Source organism: Aegilops tauschii, chromosome 6 (genome assembly GCF_002575655.3).
Source record: "Aegilops tauschii subsp. strangulata cultivar AL8/78 chromosome 6, Aet v6.0, whole genome shotgun sequence".
Classification (NCBI taxonomy): Eukaryota; Viridiplantae; Streptophyta; class Magnoliopsida; order Poales; family Poaceae; genus Aegilops; species Aegilops tauschii.
In genome coordinates, this window is record NC_053040.3 from 50,912,647 (window position 1) to 50,932,223 (window position 19,577).

Sequence of the window (19,577 nt, forward strand, 5' to 3'; positions counted from 1 at the left end):
GTTTGTTTGTGTATCATATATTAGCGACGAGTTTATAGAAAACTAGTTTTGAGCCCAAAAAAATAGCAAAATCGGCCTCGGTATTTTTTTCATGAATAACCAACTTGTGGGAAGTAATGTCTGGGTTAGAATAAAGTCTAAAACAGCTCTGTCAATTTCATTGTTTGGTTAGATATCGAACCATCTATCTCATTTCTGTATATAAGAATGATATTGATTTCCCTCTCTTGTACGTTTCCTTCCCAACATGGTTGACATTCCCAAATCAAGTCAGACGAAGCTCCCTGCTGCAGCTCTGAATCTTTTATTCCTCGTTACCACTACCTACTCCCGCCACCGCCACATCTCCCGCGGCTTGCCATCCCTTCGTTTACTCCCTCGACCTCCATCCTGAACTCATATATGCCATTGCTTGCTTTCCCTCTCTCAAGTTAAGAAAAAAAAAGGACTTTGCGGCGATGTTTATCGCGCCATTTGCATCCTTACCCCTGACCAACCGTGCTAATTTTTACCTGAGCTATGCTTGAAAAAAAAGTTTAGCGCCTCGTGCACCCCTCCTCGTTGAAGAAAACAAAAACAGAGCACCGTTTGACATTGCAAAGCGCCAACCTCTGCGTGTGTGGGGGGAATACAAAGTAGCGTGGGCTTTGACGTTAGTCTGTCTAGTCATCGCCTTATGGGCTCTAGTCAGCTACGGTCTCATGGGCTCTGGCCAGCAGCGGTCTGTCTTAGTCTCTTCAGCGTCACTTTGGACCTGGGCTTGACTGAGTGCACACCCTGCACGACCTGTGAGCGAGATGACGACGACCAGCTTCCTCCCCCGCTCCGCGGCAGCGCCGCCGCTGGACGACGACGACCTGCTCTCCGAGATCCTCCTCCGCCTCCCCCCGCAGCCGTCCTCCCTCCCGCGCGCCTCCCTCGTCTGCAGGCGCTGGCGCAGCCTCCTCTCCGACCCCGCCTTCCGCCGCCGCTTCCGCATCCACCACCGCCGCAGCCCTCCGCTCCTCGGCTTCATCGACGCGAACCAGGGCATCACCTTCCAGCCAGCCCTGGACGCCCCCGACCGCCTCCCCCGCGGCCACTTCTCCCTCAACCTCGACGACCGCTACATGACCCTCGGATGGCGCCACGGCCTCGCGCTCTTCTTCCTCCCGATCCCGCTCCAGGTCGTCGTGTGGGACCCCGTCGCCGGCGTCCAGCACCGCCTGGCTGTACCCCCGGGGTTCGGGTTCCACCCGTTGGAGAACCCGATCAACGGGACGGTGCTCCCCGCCGCCGGAGACATCGACCACTTCCAGGTGGTCTTGGTAAGCAGCGACGGGAAGCAACCTAGAAGGGCGCTCGCCCGCGTTTACTCGTCGGAGACCGGCGTATGGGGTGATTCCATCTCGTGCCCGGTTCCATTGGTGTCTATGGTTCATATAGGCGAGCCCGCTGTACTGGCGGGGAATTGCATTTATTGGTTGGTTTCAGCATCGAATATCCTCGAGTTTGATTTGGAGAGGCAGACCCTAGCTGTGACATTGTTGCCAGCGCAGGTGCTCACCAGCCGCAATCGCCATGTCTCGGTTATTCGGGTGGAGGGTGGTGAGATGGGTCTCCTCGTCGTGTCAGGCTTCATCGCCCAATTATGGAAGAGGGAAACAGACTCGCATGGCGATGTTTCTTGGAGCATTGGAAGAACTATTGAACTGGACAAGTTACTTCCCCGAAATTCAGAGAAAGAGCCACCAAATATGATAGGTTATGCGGAGGAAAATAATGTGGCGTTCTTCTGGACAGTTGGTGGTGTCTTCATGGTCCACCTTGAGTCATTGCAGCTCAAGAAACTTCCTGTCACCGGCATCGCTTATCGTTACTATCCATTCGAAATTGTCTATACTCCAGGTACTAGCATGCCTTTTCACTGAGGATATAACAAAACAGAGTTATTTTTCATTGTAATCTGTATCTTGTTTATGCGTCATCGAATCTGTTTGGCCTTTTCTTTGTAATGTTCTATGCCGTTTGACTTGTTATGCTTGTATAACAGGCATTGGTGGTGGACACGAGGGAGTGGAAGTTGTGAGGCATTTGTGGTGGACACGGTGGAGACAATACATAAGACAATTATTCAGTTAGATATGATATTGTGATGTACTGGTCGAGCAGGTAAGCTTTTCTTCCACATGCAAGTTGAGGTATCTGAACTGGCTTTTTACGAATATGTATCGATTTACTTATTATTGCCATTTCTCAAGTACCAAATTGCAAGAGCATAGTCTATGAGTCTCTCTACAATCCTTTGCTCAACTATTGCCCACCTAGTGGCCTCCCATCATGCTTTCATGGATCGCTGCCTCCTGGATGTTTTCTCCAGGCCCAGCTTCCCTGCCCTGCCTTCACATAGATGAGGAGTCTGTCACAATTAGGATCTGAGTGAGCGTGATCTGGTTACCGGAGTGAAATCTCTGGTTATAATGAGTATCTTCATGTTCCCTTGGTACAAATTTCTGAATGAACAAAATCATATGCTCTGAACTGAAATTTCTGTTTTGAAAAGGGGAATATATTAATATCAAGCAGATACCAATTACACCCGGCCTCTGCACCAACTGAAATTTCTGTTGTCATAAGAAAAAAATAAAAATCGATGGACCACATTCCCTATCATCTTCTCTCATAGATTCACACTTCATTTAGGTTTTTGAATGTAATATAAATACATCTGGGTTAGCAAATGTTCATGAAAAAAATGCCTAAATAGATCAGTAAGACATTTTTTCCTTGGCATTAGTGAACATCTGTAGATGAACATTGTCTCTAGTCTTCTGTGGAGAATCAAATTTTGGTTGTGCCCTTGGATGCCATATCCTCTCCTATCTTGTAGTAGATCCATATTGCAAGTGTTTGTTTATATCATAAAAATCAATTAATTGAGTTAATTTCATCTTTTCAAATTACATCTGCAGGTTTATCTAAGTATCTTTGTTATGCCTCCTTGTATCTATTTGGCCTTTTTCTTGTAATGTGCTATGCCGTTTGACTTGTTATGTTTGTATAACAGGCATTGGTGGTGGACACGAGGGAGCAGAGGTTGTGAGGCATTTGTGGTGGACACGGTGGAGACGATACATAAGACAATTATTCAGTTAGATATGATATTGTGATGTACTGGTTGAGCAGGCAAGCTTATCTTCCGCATGCAAGTTGAGGTATCTGAACTGTTCATTTACGAATATGTATCGCTTTACTTATTATTACCATTTCTTGAGTACCAAATTGCAAGAGCATACTCTGAGTCTCTATACAACCCTTTACTCAATTACTGCCCACCTCCCATCATGCTTTCATGGATCGCTGCCTCCTGGACGTTTTCTCCAGGCCCAGCTTCCTTGCCTTCTTACAGATGAGGAGTCTGTCACATTAAGCGGGTAGCAGAATGAAATACTTCCTCCTTCCTGTGCTCAGTGAAAAACTTGAATACTCTTTCCTCGTTGGTGGTTCTTGTGATTGGGTGCTAGTAGATGGTCCAGTTGCGATCGTTTTGAGTGACAATTAGGATCTCAGTGAGCGTGATCTGGTTACCGGACTGAAGTCTCTGGGTATAATGAGTATCTTCATGTTCCCTTGGTACAAATTTCTGAATGGACCAAATCATATCCTCTGTACTGAAATTTCTCTTGTGATAAGAAAAAAAATCGATGGACCACATTCCTTATCATCTTTTCTCATAGATTCACACTCCATTTAGGTTTTCAAATATAATATGAATGCATTTGGGTTAGCAAATGTTCATGAAAAAAATGCCTAATGAGCTATAAATACAGCTTTACTGAAGATCTAAAAAGGTCAGTTGCCATATCTGCTAGACAACTGATAATTACTGTTTGAAGTACAACAAAGGAAATTCTGCATTACTAAATACTAATACATGTCCTACGGCCTACTAGCATTATTATTAATTTTCACCCTGAAATTTCTTTGGTGACGGTAAATTCATTTTCCCCCTGAAATTTGTTTGGTGATGGTAAATTCATTTTCCCCCTGAAATTTTTTTGGTGACAGTAAATTTAGTATAACTGAGTTTAGCTAAACAAATTTTGGGTAGAGAAATGTGTAATAAGCTGTATCAGCAACATGGCTTTGAATACACTGAAACTTGAATAGCTGATAGATCAGTAAGCCTTTTTTTCCTTGGCATTAGTGAACATCTGTAGATGAACAATGTCTCTAGTCTTCTGTGGAGAATCAAATTTTGGTTGTGCCCTTGGATGCCACATCCTCCCCTATCTTAATTTCTGGTGACCTATGTTTGCGTTGATTATGTTATATTATATATGTGGATGATTTCACATATGTAATCATGCCTCGGTTATATATGTGGTTCAAATTATTTTCCAACCCGTGTATGATTTCCGTGAAGGGAAATAATTTTGGAGCAGTGAGATATTAATAAATTTTACGGTCAGCACCCCTTTCACCTTACCACTCGACGCCTCCTTTTCAGGTCAGCGGCATGAGGCTTGGTGCGTGTTATAGCCACTTTGTACTTGTTAAAAGCTCATTTGTATGTGTATATTACCGCTTTGCTGGTATTAGTATATAAGTATTGTTGTACCTATGAAAGTGATAGGTGTATTACACAAACATGTGTGTTCTTATGCCAGTGCTCGTCATATTTTTTTCTTATATATATATCAGTATATATAAGGCTTGGTTGAATTGTGAATGTGTATGCAAATATCTGTGGACCATACAGGGAATATGTATGGTGAATGGTAAGATTGCTTTACCTGTTGTCTTTCCACCTCCCCTTGTGTCTTCTCAACCTCCGGCTGGTCCATCCCGTGCTTGGACTGAGGATGGTTGCCGCTGCTCTGTCCACCGGCATCAGGCCGGATGCCGACCTTGTCGTGCCTGGTGTATCAGGAACAGGAACCAGTAACCTTTGCGCTTTGTTTCTTTTTTTTTTTTGTCACAAAAAAAAAAACAAAGCGCACGTCGGACAGCTGCCAGATACTAGAAAATCTCACATACCGTGGGCCTCAATAATGTTTGTGTAGCCATAGGCCATGGGCCATGCCATGGGCTCTCGAACCATCAGAACAAAATGAGGTCACTGGGCTCTCCCTGCCACCGACATTTTCTCCGTCTCTTCCACTGTCACACATCTTGCGTGCTGCTTCGAGTCCACAGCCACTGCCCAGGAGAGATGCGCACACGCAGCCGCCGCCGCCAAGACCGCTCGCCGGCGGCCGTGCCGCTGGACAACGACGACCTGCTTTCCGAGATCCCGCTCCGCCTTACCCCGCAGCCCTCCTCACTCCGCGCGCATTCCTCGTCTGCAAGCGTTGGCGCCAACTCTTATCCGACCCCTGATACCGCCGCCGCTTCCGCCTCCGCCACCGCCGCAACCCTCCTCTCCTTGGTTTCTTCGACGAGTATCTCAACTTCCTCCTGGGCGTTTCTCCTTGCCGTTCGGCGTCAACGATTACTGCTTTTCCCTTGGATGCCGTCATGATCTCCTACTCTTCTGGTCTACGAAGCCTTTGCATATCCTGGTGTGGGACCCCGTCACCGGCGACCTGCACTGCATTGCCGTCCTCCCGGATTTCGTGAGGACACACGGGATGGTGCTTCGCATTGCCGAAGAGGCTCAACACTTCCAGGTGGATAAGGACGACGAGCAACACACACGAGCGCTCGTCTGTGTTTACTCCTCAAAGACCGGCTTATGGGGAGATCTTATCTCAACACTGCTTCCATACCACGCTCATAGGAGCAGTTATTCCACCTTGCTTTATGAGCCTGACGCTGTGCTGGCTGGAGATTCCCTTTATTGGATGCTTTCTGGGAATGTTGATGGAATTCTTGAGTTTGATTTGGAGAAGCAGAGCCTAGCTGTGATATGAGTGCCAGTGGATATGTATGGCAAGGGCAACTACTTCCAGGTTATGAGGGACAAGGGCGGTGGGCTGGGTTTTCTTTTCATGTCAGTGTCAGACTACACCGCCTAGTTATGGAAGAGGAAGACAGATTGTGATCATGGCCGAGGCTGTAGAGGCGGAGTTGCACGGTGCCGCAACCGCGTGGTTGAGGTGTCAGCCTCCGATCGCCGAGGATCTATCGCCGATTCACCTCCACCAGCGACGGCCAGGCCACGACCTCCAATGAGGAAGAGTAGGGCATGGGAGACGGCGACGCCTCGTGTCCCATATTCTACTCTTCCTCGCCGACGACCGGGCTCGTGGGACTAGACTAAATTTTATGTTGCATTTAATTGTATGGATTTGAGGATTTGCTAATGAGGCATTCGGTTGTGGAAGAGGACATTTGAGAGGTGACCGGTCAGCGTCGGGACGCGTCCACAGACATTTAAGAGTCTGAATCTGCTATGTCGGGCTGCAGATGTTGTAAACCCGGGCAATGAACGAGAAGGAACGATGATTATTAGTTTAGAAAAGAAGCCCTGGCTGAATTTGTCCCATCTTCCCACCGGAAAAACAGAATTTGTCTCATGTGCCGTTTCGAGTGGGCCGGCGGAACCAATCAGCAGCAGAAACGGCCGGCTGGCTGACAGCGGCTGTTTTGCACTCCGCCGTGACCGTGAGAAGATTGGGGCCCACAGTCCACACGTGAGAGTGCGTACATAGGAAGGAGTAAATGGCGTGTGCTGGCCGGGCAGTCGCTGTCGAAGCGAGCTTGGAATTTTGCATGGAGGACGAGCAAGAGAGAGAGGTAGAAAGGGAATAATAAAAATAAAATAGGTGCCGGTCCCGGGCCGGGAGATCAAGTCAGAGCATTTCGGTCGGTCCAAACGTATTTCAGAGGGGCTGACCGGACGGATCCTCCAAAGCCAAGGCGTGGAGTAGAGTAGTACTCCATTCTTGATATCTTCTTCTTCGTCTTCCTCCCGTCCGGCGGCGGCCCGGTCCTCCGTTGGCGCTGGGGGATCCTTTCTTCCGCATCAGGTACGTACTTTGCAAGTTTTGAATTGGTGCCCAATCCTTCCTCCTCTCTCAATAACTCCGTAAGTTTCTCCTTCCCCCAGCCTCCATCTTGTTTGACGGCTTGTGTGTTGTGTGGCCGAATTGGATCACCACTTTCAAGGTTGGTTAACTCCGTAAGGTTTTGTGGTCTCAAGAAGCTCTCCTTCTGAATAATAGATGGGCCACATATCTGCTTCTGTTTATCTCCTCAAGTTTTATTGCTTCGGTTTTCCTCACTTTTCTGCTTTCTTGCTTGTACTCCCTTCGTCCGAAAAAGCTTGTCCCATTGAGTACATATGTGCTTCTTTTTCTCCACCTAACACAGGAGCATGATATCTTTTTTCTGAATCTGGTTTTGTAAGTTGTCTTCCAAAACTAAAAGAAATCTTACCTGTATGTATGTGCTTTCCATTTTTGTCTGACATACTAATGCTGCATGGCAGCCCTTCTTAATTGTACTGCTTTATTGCTCATTCTCTGCTCTCTCCTTGCATCAAATCATGCAGGTTACTTACAGCGTCGGAGTAAGAGAGAGAGAGAGATTGCTTCATGATTTGGACAACTGTCATATTATGCTACTGAAAGAAACTTAACTTCATTTCCTTTTGTGTGCATCTGTATCATCATCATCATGGCCGGAAGCTCGGATTATCGGCCTTTTAACCTGGCAGCAAGAGTCGTAGGAAAGAGGCGACGACTCATACCTGCCAAGTTGAAGTCGGCGATACCCGCCATTGCTCTGCTTCTGTCGGCGGTGGCCATTGTTGGTGCCATAACCCAGTACCACCGGAGCATCACCTACTTCCTGCGGCCGCTGTGGGACACGCCGCCCAAGCCCTTCACCGTCATCCCGCACTACTACGCCCCCAACACCTCCATGGCCGAGCTGTGCGCGCTCCACGGCTGGCGCGCCCGCGCCTCCCCTCGCCGCGTCTTCGACGCCGTCCTCTTCAACAACGAGCTGGACATCCTGGAGATCCGGTACCGCGAGCTGCTCCCCTACGTCCACAAGCTGGTCATCCTGGAGGCCAACGCCACCTTCACCGGCATCCCCAAGCCGCTCTCCTTCGCCGAGAACCTGGAGCGCTTCGCGTTCGCGAGGTCCAAGATCGTCTACGACAGGCTCCCCATCGCCACACCGGGGTCATCGCCAGGTCGCCGCCGGGAAGAGCCGTTCGACCTGGAGGCCAGGCACCGGCGCGCGCTGAACGCGCTGCTGCGGCGGTCGGCCGTCGCGGGCGGGGACGTGGTGATCATGGCGGACGCGGACGAGATCCCGAGCCCGGAGACGGTGCAGCTGCTGCGGTGGTGCGACGGGGTGCCGCCGGTGATGCACCTGCAGCTGGAGAACTACGTCTACTCCTTCGAGTTCCCCGTGGACCGCGGCAGCTGGAGGGCGACGGCGCACCTCTTCAGCGAGCGGCGCACGGCGTACCAGCACTCCCGGCAGAGCGACCTGATGCTGGTGGACGCCGGGTGGCACTGCAGCTTCTGCTTCAGGGAGATCGCCGAGTTTGCGTTCAAGATGAAGGCGTACAGCCACGCGGACCGGGTGAGGCGGCAGAGCTTCCTCGACCCGGAGAGGATCCAGCGGGTCGTATGTGCCGGCGGCGACCTGTTCGACATGCTCCCCGAGGAGTACACCTTCAGGGATCTCTTCACGAAGATGGGGCCAATACCCAGGTCGGCGTCGGCCATGCACCTGCCTTCCTATTTGATCAAGAACGCACACAGATTCAGGTTCTTGCTTCCTGGTGGATGCTTGAGATCAGGTTAAAACAATCACTGTTTTGTTTGAGTTTTTGTCACCCGGCAAACCTTACTCACTGATATGCTGTTGTTTCTAAATGTGCAAAGTGTATCTCGTTTGATGTGAAACAGTATTAATCTAGACATGATATACAGTTTACATTTTTGTTTAGTTTTTTTTAGGGGATACATTTTTGTTTAGTTTGAGGAACTGAATAGGTATGTCCCAAATGGGTAAGGTTGCAGTCTATTCTATCAATGATAAATGGGGCAACTATTTGTAAGTCGCCTAATTTTTTTTTGCCATAAGTCAATTTTTTGGCCATTGAAAAAAGAATCATTTTTTCGGCGTCGGATCTCTATCGGACTAATTGTTGTGTTTCTTCTTCCTCCTCATGAGCAGCCCGATCCACCACCTATCGGGCTGCGTGCCGCCGCCGCCCGCGACCGGCAGCGCTACTGCACTCGCGTCGTTGCAACGCTCTCCCGTAGCCTCCCCCACTGTCATTGCTACTAGCGCCCCCGACCATCTCTCTAACCTCCCTGGGTGCCAGATCACACCGACGAACCTGCACACCCCCACTCGAGCCAATCAAGCCTCTTCCCTGCTTCCACCGCCGATGTCGCAACTCGCTGTCGCTCGCAGCGCCATCCCTATCTCCGACGAGGTCCTGGGTCGACCACTCCTCTACCCCTCGTCACATCGCCCATGTCTTCGGCCTCGGGTTGCACATGTATTATGTCTAGAATCAACATGTGCGAATTCAAATTCATGAAAGTTTCAAATAGCTTGTGCACCACATCTGCCAAACCCGCCAGCCAATGAGGTCCCTGCTAGGGTTCGTACATAACGACGAAAACCAACAAGAGGAGGACGAGAGCCCACCACCATTGTCCATAGGAGGCGGCGTTGGCCGACAACGGTGACGTAGGAGGTGGAGGTTGGTCGGCACTTGGGTTTGTCCACCTGTTGCGCCTTGAGGCGACATGGGGCTTTAGCGAGAGTTTCTCATCAACAACATGTTTATTAAAGATTTTTTTTCATTGTTATATTTCTTTTGTGGCTATTGATGCAAAGAGTTCCCATGAAAAATATATCCGGTTTCCGTCGTTAGTTCCAAGTTGCAAGTCCACCCTCGACTCGCAACTGGAACCTGGCCGTTTTGTCCCGGTTGCAAGTCCACCCTCGACTCGCAAGTAGGGTCCGACCATTTTTTTTCTTCCAGTTCCAAGTCCATCCTTAACTCGCAATTGGGACCTGACATTTTTTTGCCCTAGTTGCAAGTCCATTGTCGACTCGCAACTGGGACCTGACATTTTTTTGCCCTAGTTGCAAGTCCACAGTCGACTTGCATCTAGGGCCCGATCTTTTTTCATCCCAATTGCAACCCCCTCGACTCGTAAGTAGGACCAGGCCTTTTTTGTCCCAGTTGCAAGTTCACCCTCAATTCGCAACTGGGGGTCCGACCTTTTTTTGTCCAAGTTGCAAGTCCACCCTCGAGTCGCAACTGGGGCCTGCCATTTTTCCCTCCTAATTGCAAGTTCACCCTCAACTCGCAACTGAGGTCTGACTTTTTTGTCCCAGTTGGAAGTCCATGCTCGATTGGGGCCCAACCTTTTTTGTCCTAGTTGTAGGTCCACTCTCGACTCACAAATAGGGCGAGACTTTTCTTTTGTCCAAGTTGCTGTTGGGGAACGTAGTAATTTCAAATTTTTTTTACGCACACGCAAGATCATGGTGATGCATAGCAACGAGAGGGGAGAGTGTCGTCTACGTACCCTCGTAGACTGTAAGCGGAAGCGTTAGAACAACGCGGTTGATGTAGTCGTACGTCTTCACGATCCGACCGATCCAAGTACCGAACGCACGGCACCTCCGAGTTCAGCACACGTTCAGCTCGATGACGTCCTACGAACTCCGATCCAACAGAGCTTCGAGGGAGAGTTCCGTCAGCACGATGGCGTGATGACGGTGATGATGATGCTACCGACGTAGGGCTTCGCCTAAGCACCGCTATGATATGACCGAGGTGGATTATGGTGGAGGGGGGCACCGCACACGGCTAAGAGAGATCAATGATCAACTTGTGTGCTATGGGGTGCCCCCTGGCCACGTATATAAAGGAGTCGAGGAGGGGGAAGGGCCGGTGAGGGAGTCCTGGACTAAGGGGTCCTCGGGCGTCCGACCTGTTATCCATGGGCCGGACTGATGGGCTGTGAAGATATGAAGGCCGAAGACTATACTCGTGTCCGGATTGGACTCTCCTTGGCGTGGAAGGCAAGCTAGGCGACCGACTATGAAGATTCCCTCTTATGTAACCGACCCCATGTAACCCTAGATCTCTCCGGTGTCTATATAAACCGGAGGGCATAGTCCGGATAGGGGACATTCATTACCATATATTCATAGGCTAGACTTCTAGGGTTTAGCCATTACGATCTCGTGGTAGATCAACTCTTGTAATACTCATATTCATCAAGATCAATCAAGCAGGAAGTAGGGAATTACCTCCATAGAGAGGGCCCGAACCTGGGTAAACATCGTGTCCCCCGTCTCCTGTTACCATCGATCCTAGACGCACAGTTCGGGACCCCCTACCCGAGATCCGCCAGTTTTGACACCGACATTGGTGCTTTCATTGAGAGTTCCACTGTGCCGTCGCCAAGAGGATTGATGGCCCCTTCGATCGTCAGTAATGACGTTGCCCAGGGAGAAACCTTTCTCCCCGGACAGACCTTTGTGTTCGGCGACTTCGTACTGCGGGCCAACTCGCTTAGCCATCTGGAGCAGGTCGATAGCCATGCCCCTAACCATCAGGTCACATATATCTGGAAGCTTGAACTGCGTCGCGGATACCCGTGGAGACTTGATCTTCGATGGATTCGAGACTGCGGCAGCCGCTCCCCCTCTCTCCGATGAACATGACTTAAAGCGGTCATCGGATCACACCCAGGAGATGGATCCTGTTGCTGCAATGGCCTTAGAACCGAAGCAGATCGTGCCCTCCGAGGCCACAAAGTCCACGGCGTTGGAGCCGCACACGGACTCGACATCCTGCAATACTTGCGTCAATGGAACTCCGGACTCGTTTCCGGCTGCACTTTCCGGACCAGGTGCGCCTGCGGATACCGAGCTGGATCGGTTATCGATTTTCGAATTTGGCGCCGCAGACTTATTCCAGCACTCACCTTTTGGTGACATGCTGAATTCTTTAAAGAACTTATCCTTGGAGGAGAACTCACAGCCGAACTATGTTCGGTTCGAATTAGAGGCGGATGACGAGGAATTTTGCTTCCCACCCGCCACCCACTTCATAGCCACCGTCGACGACTTAACCGACGTGCTTGACTATGGCTCCGAAGACATCGACGATATGGACGACGATGCCAACAAGGAGCAAGGCCAAGACCCGCCATTTACTTGACGCTGGACGGCCACCTCTTCGTACGACGTGTACATGGTTGATACACCTAAAGAATCTGGCGACGACAAAGAAGAGCCAGACGCGGACAAGCCTTCTGTGACACAGTCCAAACACCGGCGCGCCAAACGCCGCTCTAAGCCTCGACGCTCAAAAGATGGCAACACTGGCACCGGAGAAAATAACACTCCAGGCGACGCCGAAAACAACGAAGACCCTGCCGGAGCTACATCTGAACAGGAAGAAAACGACAACGGGCAAGACAACCCTGACGAACCGGCCATAGAAGATGACTCGGAGGACGATAGTTACCGTCCACCCTCCGAAGAGGAGACAAGCCTCGGCAACAACGATTTCATCGTGCCTGAGGATCCCCTGGAGCAGGAGCGCTTCAAGCTTCAGTTCATAGCCACAGCAAGGAGCCTGAAAAAGAAACAACAACAGCTTCAAGCCGAACAAGATCTGCTCGTCGACAGATGGGTTGATGTCCTGACACCTGAAGAATACGGCCTCAAGCGCCCAGCCAAGAGCTACCCAAAATGTAGACTGCTACCGCAGTTCGACGAGGAAGCATTAGATCCCGTACCCCCCTCGCACAATGCGGACCGACCACCACGTGGTCGGGATAGAGCGGCGGACCGGCCACTCCGCGGTCGGGATAAAGCGGCAACTCAGGCCGAACAGCAGCCCGCCCCACCTCCTCGCAAAAACAGGGACATCCTAGCTCGGGATCATATATACGATCTCCGACAAGAATTGGACAGTAGAGCAAGACATACGAGATCGATCTACGGATCACGAGGACGTGCCTCGAGGCACGTCCTCGGCTACCTATTCGGACGTGACAAACCTAACCACGCCCGGGCCGAATGCCGCAGACAGACTTCATCAGAGCTGCGCCGCGATGCGGCCCGCTATAGAGGCGCCACACACCCTCTCTGCTTCATAGATGAGGTGCTGGATCACGAATTCCCCGAGGGGTTCAAGCCTGTCAACATTGAATCATACGACGGCACAACTGACCCTGCAGTATGGATCGAGGATTTTATTCTCCATATCCATATGGCTCGAGGAGATGACCTCCACGCCATCAAATACCTCCCATTAAAACTCAAAGGACCAGCTCGACACTGGTTAAATAGCCTGCCTGAGAATTCCATCGGCAGCTGGGAGGACTTGGAAGAGGCTTTCCTCGATAACTTCCAAGGAACTTATGTCCGGCCACCGGATGCCGATGACTTAAGCCACATAGTTCAACAACCTGAAGAATCAGCCAGAAAATTCTGGACTAGGTTCCTAACCAAAAAGAACCAGATTGTTGACTGTCCGGACGCCGAGGCCTTAGCAGCCTTCAAACACAGCATCCGTGACAAATGGCTAGCACGCCACCTCGGCCAAGAGAAGCCGAAGTCTATGGCAGCCCTCACGACACTCATGACCCGCTTTTGCACGGGAGAGGATAGTTGGCTGGCTCGTAGTAATAACACAGCCAGCGAGACAGGCCCCTCTGAGGCCAAGAATAGCACTGGCAAGCTCCGGCGCAATACACACAAACGCCGAAGCAATGACAACAACACCGATGACACAACAGTCCACGCCGGATTCACTGGCTCCAAGTCCGGCCAACGGAAGAAGCCCTACAAAAGAAACAATGAAGGACCTTCCAGCCTGGACCGCATACTCGACCGTCCGTGCCAGATACATGGTACCCCGGACAAGCAAGCCAATCATACCAATAGGGATTGTCGGGTTTTCAAGCAGGCCGGCAAGTTAAATGCCGAAAACAAAGAAAAGGGATCACAAAGTGAGGACGAGGACGAAGAGCCCCAGCAGCCGAACACTGGGGGGCAGAAGAAATTTCCCCCTCAAGTCAAAACGGTGAACATGATATACGCTACACACATCCCCAAAAAGGAGCGTAAGCGAGCGCTTAGGGACGTCTACGCGGTTGAGCCAGTCGCCCCAAAATTCAATCCATGGTCGTCGTTTCCGATCACCTTCGATCGTCGAGACCACCCAACTAGTATCCGCCACGGCGGTTCAGCCGCACTAGTCCTTGACCCAATTATTGACGGGTTTCACCTAACACGGGTCCTGATGGACGGTGGTAGCAACCTCAACCTGCTCTATCAAGACACAGTGCGGAAGATGGGCATTGACCCATCACGAATCAAACCAACAAAGACTACCTTCAAAGGAGGCATACCAGGCGTAGAGGCCCGCTGTACGGGCTCAATCACGCTGTAAGTGGTCTTCGGTTCTCCGGACAACTTCCGAAGCGAGGAGTTAATCTTCGACATCGTCCCCTTCCGCAGCGGCTACCACGCACTGCTCGGACGAATAGCGTTTGCTCGATTCAACACAGTGCCACACTATGCTTATCTCAAGCTCAAGATGCCCGGTCCACGCGGCGTCATAACAGTCAATGGCAATACGGAACGCTCCCTCCGAACAGAGGAGCACACCGTCGCGCTAGCAGCAGAGGTACAGAGCGGCCATCTCAAGCAGCACCATAATGCGGCTGCCGAGCCCTTGGACATCATCAAGAGGCTCCGGACTACACTGCAGCAGGACAGCACGACTCGTCAAGAGCTCGATTAGCAATTCGGCCTCCATCCCAGTCCCGATGAAGTAGTGGCATTCGCACCACGCGTACATAACTACGTACTTAAAATCCCATGGACATTGACGGAGGCAGAAGCTAACCCGGGATCTACAGTTCGGCTAGACCAACCCCGAACATACAAACTTTCACCTTTCTCTGTTTATTTCAGGTTCCTTTTCCCACGGGCCTGCTGACCGGTCCCTTCGAAGGATCGGCATATATAAGGAGGCAACCAGCATAGGTGCGTAGAGTAACCTCTATACGTCTTCTTGATGGTATTTATATTTATTTCCCAGGACCCGCACACTGCGCCCTCTTGATTCCAGCATGTTAAATATCCCGGAGGCTTATCGCACTATTTGTACAAGATACGCCTTGACGTATCCATCCAGTCATAATGAAAATGGTTTGCGGCCCAATTTCTACGGTTTTAGCCTCTTACTTCATTTTATTTCGATCTGCTTCTCGGCTGCATCATTATTCTTTGGTACATCTCATATTCGCCAGGGGCTACTTATCGCCCCACAACATGGCAGCAAAGACCGAACACTTCTTATATATATAAGTTCGGCACCCCGAATTTAGCATTATATGCATTGGCTCCGAATCATGTCTTTGGTCAATAGTTGGGTTGCCCGGCTCCTGTGCTTGCTACCCTACGTTCCGCTCTATCGTCTAGGGTAGTAAAGGGAGAACTACTGCGATTGTGCCCTGGCTTTGACCGGATGAGCACCTCAGTAGAGAAAGCCGAAAACTGACTGTCATGATACGGCGAGAGCCGGTCAACTGTTCGAGGGTTAGAAAATCGTTGGAGATTTTTTCCGCGTCATGCGACGGATCGGCACTTCCCGATCAGATGGTGACAGCACCCTGGCTTGGACCAGGGGCTGCGCACTTGCTTAATTATAAAACTCCTATGGCTAAGTGAGGGCGTTTAAGCCGTACAGTCTGATTGCCTTGTTCGTTGCGCTAAACAACTCCTCCAAAGGACCATATAATTGGATCAAGATTGTTTAGAATCCATCCCGAACACCTCTGTACTACCTACGTGAGGGCAGAAGCCGACGACTGGCCAACCGTCAGATTACAAATAACACGGCCGCACAGGAGGAAACAATTCAAAGCATAATAAAATTATTTTACAAACACCGGCTTTGTTCCCATAATACAAGGCAAGGGCAACATGAATACATCTATTCAAATACAATGTCCTGCGAGCATTGCGCCGTCACAGGTCGAGACCCCTCTACGACATCTGCGAAATATCGCTCGGGTGTGCGGTGCTCCTTGCCCTCCGGCGGCCCGCTGGCAACTTCAACAGCATTCATCTTCACCCACCACATCTTGCAGCGAGCGAAGGCCATACGGGAACCTTCAATACAGGCGGAGTGCTTGATGACGTCCAGCCGCGGACACGCCTCTACCAGACGCCTCACGAGTATGAAGTAGCTGTCGGGCATAGCTTCGGCTGGCCATAGCCGGATTGTCAAATCCTTCATGGCTAGTTCGGCCATCCTGTGCAGGTCCACCAGGTGCTTCAGCTAATCGGTGAAGGACACGGGATGCTCTGGCGTCGCGTACTGCGACCAGAATAGCTTCTCCGTAGAACCTCCTCCTTCAGCTCGGTAGAACTCTGCAGCGTTTGATACGCTGCGTGGTAGATCCGCAAAAGCCCCTGGGGAACTCCGAACCCGGGTTAGTAAAAGGTATTGTTTCTCCGCATACTTGTTGTGCATCTTAAATGCCTTACCTGCCGTGATCTTCTTGGCTCCTGGATCTCCTGGAGGGCGGCCTGGGCCTCATTCCGTGCGGTCTCCGCGCTCTGACGAGCCTTGGTGAGTTCGGCCTCCTGAGCCGACGCATCATTCCCCAAGGTCTCACATTTTTTCACTGCATCTTGGAGCTCCTGCTGGATTTCTTTGACCCGGGCCTTCAGCTTCTTACGAGCGGCCTGCTGCTGGATAGCTTTCCCCTCGGCCTCGCCCAAGGCCTTCCTCAGGGCCTCGACCTCGGTCGCGGCTCCTGCACATATTACGACATGTCGATATACATCGCCTACGGTTTCCGAACATACAGCAAGTCGTTATTCACCTTGCTTCTCTTGGAGTCGAACCCTAACCTCGCCGAGCTCGTTCTCGGTCCGCTCCAGCCTCTGCCTCAATTCAGAGACTTCGGCAGCGTGCGAGGTTGCGGCCAACAACGACGCCTGCTTATGCATACATGCTATGTTAGTCTCCCACAATAGATCCTCTGTCCGGTTCTTCTCGCCGGACAGTGTCTCAGGGGCTACTGACTACAGGATTTTTTTTCTCTATGTCACTTACCTCGAAACCTGTCAACAGGCTGCTGCAGGCTTCGTCCAGTCCACTCTTGGCGGATTGAACCTTCTCAATCACCGCGCCCATAAGGACACGGTGCTCGTCCATAACGGAGGCGCCTCGTAGCGCCTCCATCAGGTTATCCGGCGCCCCTGGATGGACAGGGACCACCGGCGGAAGCGGCGCACCCCACTCCTTCAAAGGGGGCTGCTCGCCCGACTCCGGAGCCATATGGGTGTCCGGAATCGTATTCAGCGGAGGGCCGAACTGAATGCGGCCCTGATGTCTACTACGCAACCTTCTTCTTGTAGATGTTGTTGGGCCTCCAAGTGCAGAGGTTTGTAGGACAGTAGCAAATTTCCCTCAAGTGGATGACCTAAGGTTTATCAATCCGTGCGAGGCGTAGGATGAAGATGGTCTCTCTCAAGCAACCCTGCAACCAAATAACAAAGAGTCTCTTGTGTCCCCAACACACCCAATACAATGGTAAATTGTATAGGTGCACTAGTTCGGCGAAGAGATGGTGATAGAAGTGCAATATGGATGGAAGATATAGGTTTTTGTAATCTGAAAATATAAAAACAGCAAGGTAACAAGTGGTAAAAGTGAGCACAAACGGTATTGCAATGCTAGGAAACAAGGCCTAGGGTTCATACTTTCACTAGTGCAAGTTCTCTCAACAATAATAACATAATTGGATCATATAACTATCCCTCAACATGCAACAAAGAGTCACTCCAAAGTCACTAATAGCGGAGAACAAACGAAGAGATTATGGTAGGGTACGAAACCACCTCAAAGTTATTCTTTCGGATCAATCTATCATAGAGTTCGTACTAGAATAACACCTTAAGATACAAATCAACCAAAACCATAATGTCACCTAGATACTCCAATGTCACCTCAAGTATCCGTGGGTATGATTATAAGATATGCATCACACAATCTCAGATTCATCTATTCAACCAACACAAAGTACTTCAAAGAGTGCCCCAAAGTTTCTACCGGAGAGTCAAGACGAAAACGTGTGCCAACCCCTATGCATAGGTTCATGGGCGGAACCCGCAAGTTGATCACCAAAACATACATCAAGTGAATCACGTGATATCCCATTGTCACCACAGATACGCACATGCAAGACATACATCAAGTGTTCTCAAATCCTTAAAGACTCAATCCGATAAGATAACTTCAAAGGGAAAACTCAATCCATTACAAGAGAGTAGAGGGGGAGAAGCAACATAAGATCCAACTATAATAGCAAAGCTCGTGATACATCAAGATCGTATCACCTCAAGAACACGAGAGAGAGAGAGAGAGAGAGATCAAACACATAGCTACTGGTACATACCCTCAGCCCCGAGGGTGAACTACTCCCTCCTCGTCATGGAGAGCGCCGGGATGATGAAGATGGCCACCGGTGAGGGTTCCCCCCCTCTGGCAGGGTGCGGAACAGGGCCCCGATTGGTTTTCGGTGGCTACAGAGGCTTGCGGCGGCGGAACTCTCGATCTATTCTGCTCCCCGATGGTTTTAGGGTATATGGATATATATAGGCGAAAGAAGTCAGTCAGGGGAGCCACGAGGGGCCCACGAGGGTGGAGGGCGCGCCCAGGGTGGTGGGCACGCCCCCTGCCTCGTGCTCTCCTCGTTGATTCCCTGACACGCACTCCAAGTCCCCTAGATTGCTTCCGTTCCAAAAATAACTCTCCCGAAGGTTTCATTCCGTTTGGACTCCGTTTGATATTCCTTTTCTGCGAAACACTGAAACAAGGGAAAAAACAAAAACTGGCACTGGGCTCTGGGTCAATAGGTTAGTCCCAAAAGTAATATAAAAGTGCATAATAAAGCCCATAAACATCCAAAACAGATAATATAATGGCATGGAACAATAAAAAATTATAGATACGTTGGAGACGTATCAGCATCCCCAAGCTTAATTCCTGCATGTCCTTGAGTAGGTAAATGGTAAAAACAGAATTTTTGATGTGGAATGCTTCTTAGCATAATTCTCAATGTAAATATTTTATTGTGGCATGAATATTTAGATCCAAAAGATTCAAGATAAAAGTTTAGTGTTGACATAAAAACAATAATACTTCAAACATGCTAACCAAGCAATTATGTCTTATCAAAATAACATAGCCAAAGAAAGCTTATCCCTACAAAATCATGTAGTTAGGCTATGTTTCAATATTGTCACACAAACGTTCTCATCATGCATAACCCCGATGACAAGCCGAGCAATTGGTTCATACTTTTAACGCGCTTCAGCCTTTTCAACTCTTACGCAATACATGAGCGCAAGCCATGGATATAGCACTATGGGTGGAGTAAAGTATAATGATGGGGGTTATGAGAGAAGACAAAAAGGGAGAAAGTCTCACATCAACGAGGCTAATCAACGGCCTATGAAGATGCCCATCAATTGATGTCAATGCAAGGAGTAGGGATTGCCATGCAATGGATGCACTTAGAGCTATAAGTGTATGAAAGCTCAAACAAAAGAAACTA

General features: G+C 50.0%; 3 protein-coding genes across 4 annotated transcripts in view; all 3 read left to right on the forward strand.

The window, feature by feature from the left end:
• Positions 1-730: 730 nt before the first annotated feature.
• Positions 731-4,704, forward strand: LOC109781559 (putative F-box/kelch-repeat protein At1g15680). Its single transcript, XM_020340145.3, has 4 exons — positions 731-1,887; positions 2,033-2,151; positions 3,047-3,194; positions 4,490-4,704. The coding sequence occupies exons 1-2, from the start codon at positions 798-800 to the stop codon at positions 2,119-2,121; spliced, it is 1,179 nt and encodes a 392-aa protein (XP_020195734.1). The 5' UTR covers positions 731-797; the 3' UTR covers positions 2,122-2,151; positions 3,047-3,194; positions 4,490-4,704.
• Positions 4,705-6,765: 2,061 nt separating this feature from the next.
• LOC109781560 (uncharacterized) lies at positions 6,766-9,013 on the forward strand. Of its 2 annotated transcripts, XM_020340146.4 has the most exons (3): positions 6,766-6,953; positions 7,034-7,092; positions 7,478-9,013. In XM_020340146.4, exon 3 carries the CDS (start codon positions 7,603-7,605, stop codon positions 8,746-8,748), a length of 1,146 nt encoding a protein of 381 aa, XP_020195735.1. In that variant the 5' UTR covers positions 6,766-6,953; positions 7,034-7,092; positions 7,478-7,602; the 3' UTR covers positions 8,749-9,013. The 2 variants fall into 2 exon arrangements, with proteins under 2 accessions (XP_020195735.1, XP_020195737.1); XM_020340148.4 differs by lacking the exon at positions 7,034-7,092 and having other exon boundaries at positions 6,783-6,953.
• Positions 7,031-19,577, forward strand: part of LOC109735745 (uncharacterized) — a 157,307-nt gene continuing 144,760 nt past the window's right edge. Inside the window, exon 1 of the mRNA XM_073500995.1 lies at positions 7,031-7,092. The gene's annotated coding sequence lies outside the window, so the exon portion shown is untranslated. The remainder of the gene's footprint in view (positions 7,093-19,577) is intronic.

Coding starts and splice junctions, on each gene's coding strand:
- LOC109781559 (XM_020340145.3), top strand. CDS start 798: ATGACGACGACCAGCTTCCTCCCCCGCTCCGCGGCAGCGCCGCCGCTG. Junction 1,888..2,032: donor CGAAATTGTCTATACTCCAG/GTACTAGCATGC, acceptor CTTGTATAACAG/GCATTGGTGGTGGACACGAG.
- LOC109781560 (XM_020340146.4), top strand. CDS start 7,603: ATGGCCGGAAGCTCGGATTATCGGCCTTTTAACCTGGCAGCAAGAGTC.